Source organism: Silene latifolia, chromosome 11 (genome assembly GCF_048544455.1).
Source record: "Silene latifolia isolate original U9 population chromosome 11, ASM4854445v1, whole genome shotgun sequence".
Lineage (NCBI taxonomy): Eukaryota > Viridiplantae > Streptophyta > Magnoliopsida > Caryophyllales > Caryophyllaceae > Silene > Silene latifolia.
This window is the reverse complement of record NC_133536.1, coordinates 11,651,646-11,663,055: the sequence shown is the minus strand read 5'-3', so window position 1 is coordinate 11,663,055 and position 11,410 is coordinate 11,651,646. Positions and strand designations below refer to the sequence as shown.

General features: G+C 35.6%; 1 protein-coding gene across 1 annotated transcript; it reads right to left on the bottom strand.

Moving 5' to 3' along the window:
* Window positions 1–2,237: 2,237 nt before the first annotated feature.
* Window positions 2,238–7,375, bottom strand: LOC141611033 (proteasome subunit alpha type-3). Its single transcript, XM_074429437.1, has 10 exons — window positions 7,040–7,375; window positions 6,897–6,936; window positions 6,720–6,803; window positions 5,848–5,921; window positions 5,411–5,497; window positions 5,242–5,326; window positions 5,042–5,088; window positions 4,589–4,654; window positions 3,716–3,806; window positions 2,238–2,544 (listed from the first exon to the last, which is right to left on the bottom strand). Exons 1-10 carry the CDS (start codon window positions 7,141–7,143, stop codon window positions 2,473–2,475), a joined length of 750 nt encoding a protein of 249 aa, XP_074285538.1. The 5' UTR covers window positions 7,144–7,375; the 3' UTR covers window positions 2,238–2,472.
* Window positions 7,376–11,410: the final 4,035 nt, after the last annotated feature.

The following is an 11,410-nucleotide window of genomic DNA, read 5'->3' as shown; positions in this document are numbered from 1 at the left end:
TCAGTCCGTCTTATTGAAGACGAATAGTGTCCATCTCACAACATGCAAATGGATAGAGTGGATAGTGCAAGTGGAGGGAAAATGGATAGGGTAGGTCTTCTGAGAGACAATCTCTTAATAAGCTTTATTGAGAAACCATTGTACAATTTTAAGAAAAAGTGGTACTAAAGGTAATAAAATAGATACAAATCATGATTAATGATAAAATGGGTACATTTATTTTGTATATCTATAACCTCTTAAAATGCATGAAATCCTATAATTCCCCCTTAGGAATAGTGCTAGACTATTCAAAAGCATGCAAGGCACATGCCTCCTCCAATCTCTCTCATAAAATAACCCTCCCTTGCTTGTGCGGACTAAAACTTGTGCTGAACTAAAATTGATCAAGACAATAATCTTACGTGTCTCGTAAATACATTCAGTTAAGAATAATGTGGTACTGAGTATTCGTTTTGTTGTTGATTTGATAAAATGCAAAACTCTGCAAAGATGACGGAAATGAAAATATAATCATAAACCCGACATTTGAGGATGGTCTAAATAACTGGACAGGAAGAGGATGCAAAATTACGTCGCTGTTATTTCGCCTTCTATTTGCCGGCAACTATTCTCTAATTAGTTGGAATTAGACATCGTGTTTTCAAAAAAATTCGCCAATTATGTAATAAATACTATGCTTGTTCGACAAATTCTAAATATATGATGGATCTTGTCCATTTCTATTAAGATAATTCCAAGTAACTTACACTTAACATTTCGATAAATTGGGGCACCGCGCCCGAAGGGCGTGGTGCAACGACTAGTAGGTACAAAATGGTATGAAATGCAAATAAAAGGGTATACGAAAGATTAGTCTCTCAATAACTTAGTGAAAGAACCGTCTCTCCCAAGTTTTAGTGAAATGGATAACCCACTTGTCAGTTGCCACCCACTTGCATTTTGTGAGAGGGTCATTATGCGTCTTCACCTTGTGACGGATAGTGGCCGTCTTCAATGAGACGAACTGATTATCACAAATTCTTATTGAAGACGGACACTATCCGTTTTCAGCTTGTGACAGAGTCCGTCTTCAATAAGAATTTGTGATAATTAAATACTACAGGTATTCAAACTCATCATTTTTGCGCTTGTGGTTCTCTTTTACCCTAAAAAGTTAATTAGATCTTGAAAATTGAAAAAGAAATTAATATTTTTTGTTTAATTGTTTTAACTATACGCTTTAATCTGATATTTGCAATTGTATAGAGAAGTTAATTGGAAATATAAGTAAAACGAAAAAACAATTTTTCATAAACTATTTATAAACCGAAATAGATGGAGTACCTATTTTCTTTTTTACACACTATGTTAGTAAGAAATTACCTTTCTCTTTTGCCTTAGTTGATTTTAGAACAAGTGCCGATAGTAATCGAATTTAGGGGGCGTTTAGTTCGAAGGGAAGGAATGGAATGGATTGGAATCTCATACCATTGTGGTATGGATTCTAAATCCCATACTTGGTTTATATTGTTTGGTTGAATTCACTTGAACCTTGGAATGGAATGAAATGTTAAACATTATAGAATGGAGTTAGAATCTTAGGTGAAAGGTTGGGTATGAGATTAGAGGGGGTTGGAATGGATTTAGAATCCATCCGGATTCTAACTCCATTCCAAAATAGCTCAAACAAACACTAGAATGGATTAAATCCATTCCATTCCATTCCAACTCCTCCAACCAAACACCCCCTTAGTAAATGCCACTAGTGATGAACAACAGATAAATGTGTTTGAAGTACGAGTACTCAAATTCAAATTTCCTGAACTGAACGCTTGGTACGAGTTTAGGCGTTTCGCTCATTCAAAAACCGATAAAACCTCAAACTCACTTAAATTATCCTGATTAACTACAATTGCTAGCTATTGAACATCAATTTTGAACCCTAATTCCTCCAAAACTAGACAAAACTATATAAAATTACTCGAGCTCGACTAATCATAAGCTCATAACAGCCGAGTCCCACACCCATCAATCAAAAATTGGTGCTTGTCGTATCTCAAGAATATATTGGCTAAAATTATCGATCACCAAAGTCGATTAGGAACAATATAAATGAGATCAAGAGATATTTAACTGTTAGTACTCCACTCTCTACTTTTCCCTTTCCATCTATGCTGGGAAAAATGTCGGTCCAAAATCTCAAGGGTCATGTCGAACATGGATGTAGTCCGAAAAGTAAATTCAGAAGTAACATATGTCGGAAAACAGAGTGATAAGATTAGCAATCTGAATCTAACTCTCTTCCAAAGCTCAAATGCATGAAATAAAATCCCATGATCCGATAGATGGACATGTTCATCACAACCATCCAATACTAGTACAATCGAAATCTGGGAGCACTACCTGGTACACAGCATATCCATCTATAAAACGAGATCATAAAGAACAACCATTGCATCAAAATGAACACGGTACAAATGAGCATATAAATTAATCAGCATCCATTTCTTCCAATGCAGTGGTAGCAGCGGTCTTGGCCGCTTCTAAAAGGTCACTGGGAACCTGGTACAAAGGCGACGATTTGTAGGTGTAAGTAGCAGAGCAACAAATCTGTCAAGTAAAATCTAACTACATTTCCAAGAACTAACTAACAATGAGCACAGGATCTTTACAAGACAAAATATAGGAACGGTTTTTCTCTTGGGTTATTTATTAACTAAACCAATCAGATTGCGACATCAACACATGCACCAACTAAAGAAGAAACGCCACAAAACGAGGTTGATCTATGGAGGCTAAAAGAACGTGATTACTTGGAAATTTAGACAATTGCCAAAACAACTATTCTTGAAACTAAACTACTTAAATAAAAAAATTCATTACTGTACTACATTTCTAGACACACGCATACTTTGGACATGCTTACGCTCAAGAGTCAGTGAGGCACTAGCCAAAATACCTCAGGGTGCCTTAGGTGCACCATGTGCATAAAGCGACGCGCAATACAACATTCCATATTTTTCTCATGAATCTCTAATTTACCTCCTCCCATGCCCTATTATCCTTTATTTTACATGTTCGCTATCTTTGAAGTTCAAAAGGGGCAATGTTGCACAATATTTTATACCAAAAATGTTGTTCCAAAAGATGGTGCGCCTCGGGTGCATGAGCGCACTGACTCACTTTGCGCTAAGTGCCCTCGACCCCCACACACCTGGATTGTACCTTTTAAAACTACGCGTAACATGCCTAAATCTGCAAGTCACAAACAAAATACCTCGGTGGCTAGAAAGCTCTAAAATAGATTGGTTAAAGTTTTAAGTTCAATTACAAGGGATCTATCGCAAATGAGAATACTAATTCCATTTTTATGTAAACTTAATTCACTTTGAATTTGGTACGTAAGGGCATAAATTTTGATTTACAGAGAAAGAATAGATTGTGAATTTTATTTTATAAGCAAACAAATTAATCATCATATGGAGTATGTTTGTTTTTCACTTTTTTGGATATTCCAAAACATTGGCCATTTAGCATAATACTTTCTAAAAGAAAATTGGTCAAACAAATTCACTCCTTCAAACGCAAACGGAAAAAAAGGTTAACATGATTTCTCTCAAGATTTTCAAAGCCCAAAATAACAGATTACCAACTCCCAAGTCGAGAGAAAACATAGCATGACCTTTGCATTTTAGAACTACAATGAAAATACTACACGGCTACAAGAGATTACCTTTTGATGCTCTCTTTTGGACTCCTCACAGATCCAACTCAGCTCTAATTCAAATGCTTTGTCCTTTGCTTCATCATGAACCTTGTATATGCTGAATCAAAACCATAGAAAATGAATCAAGACCATACGTACATAGTAGTAAGTTACATTAAGTCATTACATGTAGTTCTGGTTAAATGACAGCGACTGAGCTTAGCACATCTCAGAGACTACAGATATTAAATTAATCAATGATTGCTGCAATGGTACTTCCACTACCATAGGCGTACTTGATAAATTGTCTTTGTCTACTGTAATCTTTGACTAAACTATCCACCAACATCTCTTGGCATCAAACATTACTCTAAATCTAAATCACTTAGACTGGTTTATGAACTTAGACATGATCCCACCAAAAGACAGCATATAACATAAAGCAGCAGGTAAAGATAAGTAGACAACTTCCAAAAACAAAATTAATCTACGTAGCCAGAACATCACCGGAACTCATCTTCTTATCCTAAAGTATTATTCCCATTAAGTTTTTAAACTTGAACCACGTAGTTACCTATTCATTGGGAATCAAACTAACAAATTCTAATACGAAATTATGAATGGTATAGTACTATTGTTTTCTAAGTGATGGGGCCATTAGAAAACTGAAGACAAACCTCACACACATGCAGGATAAGTGATGACGGTCATGTACGCAAAGGAATCAAACAACTTGCATAATGAACAAAGCCCAGCACTTATATAAGGCTTAAGGAGAATACAGTATCAGGCATGTTGAGATGTACTGTAAATTATGCCCCCGTTGTAGCATAAAAAGGAATAAATACACAATATAAGTAGAAAAATTCAAAAAACAGATTTCAATAAAAGAGAACTCACATCTTTGCAACTTCGATGACCCCTTCTCTACAGGTCATTTCAGAAAGTTTCAACTTCTCAATTTCTCTGTCATGCAGTCAATTGAGACGTATTAGTATTTTTATCACAGTGAACCGACTTAACATCAGTTACAGCACAAAGAGATCAACTTTAAAATGCCTAGAAAATACTGGACTGAGCCTTAATTAAAAAAAAAAAAAAAAAACCTTTAAGAGGGGAATTTCATTTGTAGACTAAGAATTAGATAGGAGCATATAAGTTGTCATTTCATGATTCGTCCAGCATCCAGCATATCTCGATAAGATATTGCTGGAGAAGTGTCGTGTTCCTAATAATAAGTTTGAGACAGATACAAACGGATGACGGTGTTCTATTTCAATGAAGTCCTTAATCAATGTCTGCAGGAAGGCAAGTGATGCCAAAAAAAAGAATACAACAAGGAGGTCAGCTTACGTTTTGGCAGCCTGCTTCCCCTTTCCAATTGCAGCACCAAAATATCTCTGCGTCCAAATAAAATATAGAGCATCTTGAGCCAACAAATACAAAAAAAAATACTATTGGAAAACCAACTGCGAGTCTAAAACAATATAAGAGAGGAATATGAAAGTCAAAGTATGAGCTTGAAGCCTTCAACAGAATTAAAATACACTTACGTATGAAATACCGGAAGGCTCAACCATATACAATTGAGGTCCATCTCTATCATAACCACCAAGAATAACTCCACAACCAAAAGGTCTGTCCAGAACATTACATAAACATTAGAATCTCGTGGTCTATACATTAATCAAGAAAATTACAAAGTGAAGCATTGTGTAGGACCTGAGCCACCAATAGAGCGTACAGAGATGTACATAGCTAGCGACTCGATCAGCAAGTTCCTTCACTGGAATTGGTTCACCATAAGTACTGCAAAACAAATGTTCACTCTAGTTATAATTTCAGAGCAGTAAGCCTCACCTTGATATAAATTGCACACATGAGAGTGGTTACTGTTTTATATTAGAATGTTCTGCCCTATCAGCTCTTGTCTGTTATTATCGTGTTTCAAACAAGCACGTTATCAAATGAAAACCTAGATACCACTATATAATACAGCTTTAGACTAGTCATGCTGATAGTTTCAACGTTTACCGACCAACGATGTAATTAAAGTATTAAACTATAGCATGTGATTTGAAGTAACTAGCATAATGCGGAAGGACTAAGGAACATAATCAGCATATTCAATTATATTGCTTAAAAATATCATAATCAACCTCTCATAGTTTGAAGCCTCTGACTTTGCACGAGCAACAACCTGCCTTCCGTCTGCAGCTAGTCCAGCAACAGCCTGCAACACAAAAGAGACATGCCAAGCTTAGGCAAATATGCTTTAACATAGGAGCACATCAAAAACATTGCTATAGGACTTCCACAAGTGGGAGGCCGTGAGGGAAAGGACAACTTAAAGCCACAAACCTATGTCACTTAGCAAACGCATATGCACAAAAGATAGCTTTTCAGCAGCCCGCAAAGTAAGGAAAGCAAATGAAAAATCTAGCTCAAACATTCTAGATACCCCATCAATGAGTCTAAAATCATCAAACATGTTAGTTAAGTACTTCGCCAGCAATTGAATTCGACTTTTGTATTTTTATTCACCAATGCTTGAAACACCAATCTGACGAGTCGCAAAAATGTTACAAGTTCCTTTCAAAAGAAAATGACATGAGACTCTACCCATAAGATCAAGGGGTAAAGCATTTAAAAACTGCTCTCTCGACTCGCCAAACCCGCCCTCTTAAGATTAGCTCTACACCCCTCATTATAACAAATGCCATAAGTTCTCAAAACCATTACCAACTCAACACTATAATCACTATCCTCTTACACCCCCACAAAAACAACCAGGTCAGCCATGCCATCTTAAATCAGATAACTATGAACGTAATCAACCGATCTTTCCGAATGTTCGCACATCTACCCTACTCATAGCAATATACCTAATCTAAGGCTAAAGTTACCTCTCTTTTTTCGGGGTTGTATCGAAAATATATCAAGTAAAACATACATCTAAAAACCCTACCATACACAAAATGCTCAATTATCTTCACAAAATAAGCTAAAATCGATAAGATCGAAAACTAACCATGCCAGAATGCCGATGAACGGAATGAATCCTTCGATTAGATCCCGGCAACATCATCTTCGACTGTATCAACTTCTCCACACCCTATTAAATCAAACGACCAAACCCTAAATTACACAAACAAATCCCCAAAACCCTAACAAATTAAATCAAATCAAACTAAACTCAAAACCCTACCATAACGATTCCATCCTTGCATTTAATACCAACAACAGTACTGCAAACAAACAAACAATCAAACAATAAATCAAATTAGGGTTTAATCACCCACCAATCAATCAATCAAAAAAGTAATTAAAAAGGGGGATTAGGGTTTAAACCCGGAATTATCAAGAGCTTTAGCAGCGTATTCGATCTGGAAAACACGACCATCAGGAGAGAAAGTGGTGACGGAGAGATCGTAACCTGTACCAATGCTACTCATCTTCTTGTCGTTGTTGTAATACACGAAGAATCTCTTGTGCTTGCTTGATGTGCTTTATTTGTAACTTAGTTTTGGTAGTGTGACTAAAAGTAGAGCAATGGGAAAAAAAGTATCTATAATATAATTGGGGATAAATTGGGTTTCGTAGAGGCCAAGACACATTGTCTAATGACTTTAATGAGTCATGTTGGATTATTGGATTGTTGGGTATGTTGGTGTTTGGTTTGGGCTTAGACTAGTAGTGTTCAAAAGGAGTATCTTATGTTAAATGCGGTTTTGGGTTGGGTGTGGGTCGGGTTAATATGATTGGATTTAGGGGTGGGCATCGGTCCAAAACCGGACCGGAGTGGAACCGGAATCGGCAAAAATTATGGACCAAAATTGGAATGGATTGCAAAAAATCCGGACCAGACCGGTTGGACCAAAATTAGACATAATACGCCCACTGTTTCAAATTCAGGTCCAAAAATTCTGGTCCATTGGACCGGATTATAATACATTTTCAAGAAAAAAATTAAAAAAAAACATTAAATCCAGTCTTTTCGGTCCAAACCAGTCCGGACCGGAAAAAAAAAAGGTCCCAGATCGAAAACCGGAATCTTAGAAAATGGTGGACCGGAGACCGGACCGATTTTTTAAATTCCAGTTCCGGTACGGACTGGCCCATTTTTCCGGTCCGGACTGAATTATGCCCACCCCTAATTGGATTTAGTTCCGGAAGATTGATAATGGAGGCGATTCACCTTTTAAGACAATTAATAAAGAAATGTCGGGACAATAAGGCTCTGTTTAGTAAAACTAACTGAAAAGGTAGGTGAAAACTGAAAAGCTAACTGAAACCTGAAAAGGTAACTGATAAGGTAGCTGAAAATTAGAAACTGATAAGGTAGCTGATTATTTAAAAATATGTTTGGCAAACTAACTGAAAAGCTAACTGGTTTTGATGAAATGACGTAAAAAGATATGATAATTATTTAATAGTATAGATTTAAGGGGTAAAAACGGAAAATCAAATCAAATCAGGTACCTGAAATCTCAAATGCTACTCTAGGTAGCATTTCATTTCAGGTACCTTATTTGGTTAAATAAGCTACTTGCCAAACGCTTATAAAAATATAAGGTACCTGAAATTTTGGTCAAATAAGCTACTTTGACCAAATCAGGTACCTGAAATACCTTGCCAAACGGAGCCTAAGAAAGATTTATATATGGTGTTCATTGACTTAAAGAAGGCATATGATAGAGTGCCGAGACAAGTACTTTGGTGGGCATTTATAATTAAGAAAGGGGCATCGTGAAAATATATTGATCTTATAAATGACAATGCATGAGGGAGTCACCACGAGTATAAGGACCGGTGTAGGAGGGAACAAAGGAGTTTTCTATTGCGATTGAAGTGCAACAAGGCTCGCCCCTTAGTCCTTTGTTATTTGTTGTTGTTAAGGACGAATATACGGGATCAATCCAAGACGAGGTTCCACGGTGTATGATATTTGCATACGATATTGTGTTGATTGATGAAACAAAATATGGAGTGGGAAGGAAATTGGAGCTTTGGAGACCGACGTCTCACGAGGCTTTACATTAAGCGGACAAAAGACGGAATATTTATAGTGTAAATTTAGTGAAAATGGGGTAGGGAGGCAGGTTGTATCAGTCTTGATGGGGAGATAGTCTATGGTTTTGACTTTGTAAGATATTTCGGATCTATTATCCAGAGTGATGGTGAATTAGACGGAGATGTTACTCATAAAATCAAAGCAAGATGGTTGGAGTGGAAAAGTGCCATAAGATTTTTGTATGTGATTCAGGTGTACCTTATATGTTAAAATGTTTTCGCACAACAATTAGGTTTGCACACCTATATGGTATTGAGTGTTGGGCGGTAAAGCATGAACGTGTACAAAATATTATGATAGCTACGATGTGTATGCTTCGCTAGATGTGTGGCCACAGGTTGAGGAACGAGGTGGTACTAGAGAAAGTAGGTGTTGCGTCGATTGAAGATAAAATGAGGGGAACTATTTAAGGTGGTTTAGCCATGTACGACGGAGAGCACTGAAGGCACCAATGAGAAGAATTGAGAGTTAGGGAATGGATAACATCGTCAAAAAGGGAAAGACCGAAACAAACATGGATAAGGGTTATGAAAACGATATGAGTATTTTGAAAATTAGTGAGAGTATGGCGAGGGAGAGGGTATTTTGGAGAGGAAAAAATCCATGTTAAACACTCTTGTTTTATTCACCATTTCTCTATTTCTTTTCCTTTGTTATTTTACTTTTGATCGTATTGCTGAATTCAAATCATTATACGGATTTCGATGATAATTCATGTTAGCCGACTCTAATGTATGTTGGGGCTAAGGGTTTGTTATTGTTGTAAAAGAGAAAATAGACCCTCATCTGATGAAGTGATGTTTATTACTATGGTGTTGAAGTGTTTGTTTGGTGGTGAAATAGCGAGACAAATTGTTACTAATCTACCATATAATTAGAAAAATAACAAGATAACTCATACACATTAATAAGGGATTCAAGTTCACTTAAATCGTACACAAATTGCCGGTCAAAGCCACAAGTTAACCCGTTTCTCACCCTTTAAATGAACTCCTTTTATGAAAGAATGATATTTCAGAAGAAACTTAACCAACAACACAAATTCTCGTCGTAAGTCTACGACGACATACATGTGATCACTAAAATGGTCACTTTCAAATACTCCGCAATAAACCGGTGACCATATTTTTAGGAAAATGACAATACCACTACACTTTTTATTAATGCCATAACAATACAAGCTAAGTCGGGCATGTTACTGTTCAGCGTCTCACAAATATGAATGATATTAATAATTTCGAAATGACACTATGTCTCCCCTATTTTTATCATTAAAAAGTGGTCACATTTTTAACAAAATAAGGGATTTTCTCATTTGTATCCCCGAGTTATTGGCTTTTCTCACTTGTGCCTCCGCTTTTTCGAAGTTTTCATTTGTACCCTTGAACTTTTTTACTATCTCCCAATTATGACCAAAAGTTAAATTCCGTTAGTTCTTCCGTCAAGTGATGATATGGAGGTTATTTAGTCACTAATTATATTTGATTTTTCGAGATTTTCATCTATACCCCTAAACTTTGGTGTTCAATTTCAGGTGGGGTAGCTGGTGCGGTGGTTGATGATGACAAGGGTTAAAGTTAGTTCAAGTTGATTAACAACTAGTTTAGACCGTGCACGGTATTTAAAGTTTAATATTTTTATAAAATTACTTATATAATATTGATACCTTATAATTGTTTACATCTGTCATCATGGTATTTTGCTTAGATAAATAAAATAAAAGCTAGAATTGAAAATTAGTTAAGAGAATTGAATAATGAGTTGAAATATATTCTAATGAAAATATTTTTATAGCATAAAACTAATGAGTTTCAATTTATATTTTTTTTTTCAATTTTCTTTGTCACGAAAGTAATAACAATGATCGTTTTATACAGCATATGAGTCAACTCATTATCTAATAATAGGATCAATAAAAGATTTAGCAGTTTATATAGTTTTCTATCAATTTTTTTTATTTTAATCAAAATAATATAGTTTAGAATTTAGTGAAAATAATATAATTTGATGAAAAAATTAACTTTAATGAAGATATAATATATGAATTAAATTGTAATTATTAGTTTCCTTATTTAGTGAATGAAAATAATTATCATTAGTTACCTTTTTTAAAAATATACCTTTTGGCGAGAAAATGATAGAATTCACCTATTTTTTTAGTATATAGGGGATTAATTAAAGCCACATCATCACTTAACGGAAGAAGAGTAACAGACTTAATCTTTGGTCACAGTTGAGAGTTACTAATAGAGTTCGGGGGTATTAGTAAGATTTCTAAAAAAGTAAGGGTACGGTTAAGAAAAGCCAATATCTTAAGCGTACAAATGAGAAATTCCCATAAAAATATAAAATAATCGCTTTTTCTCCGTCGTAACTTACGACCATTGCAAGAGAGACCAACCAAACCAACAAACATCTCTATCCCAACTCAGTATACACGATTAATCGATAATCCATCCCAATCGAACCCGAAAACATTAAACCACCTACCCAATAACACAAAACTCAAAATCCACAAATTTATTACACCCAAAAATGGACCCAACTCTACATCCAAAACTTAACAAACCTCCTTCACTATACACAGTCAGAGCAGTCAGAAAATTCAGAATGCACATTAAACTACAGAACAACCGTTACCAGTAATC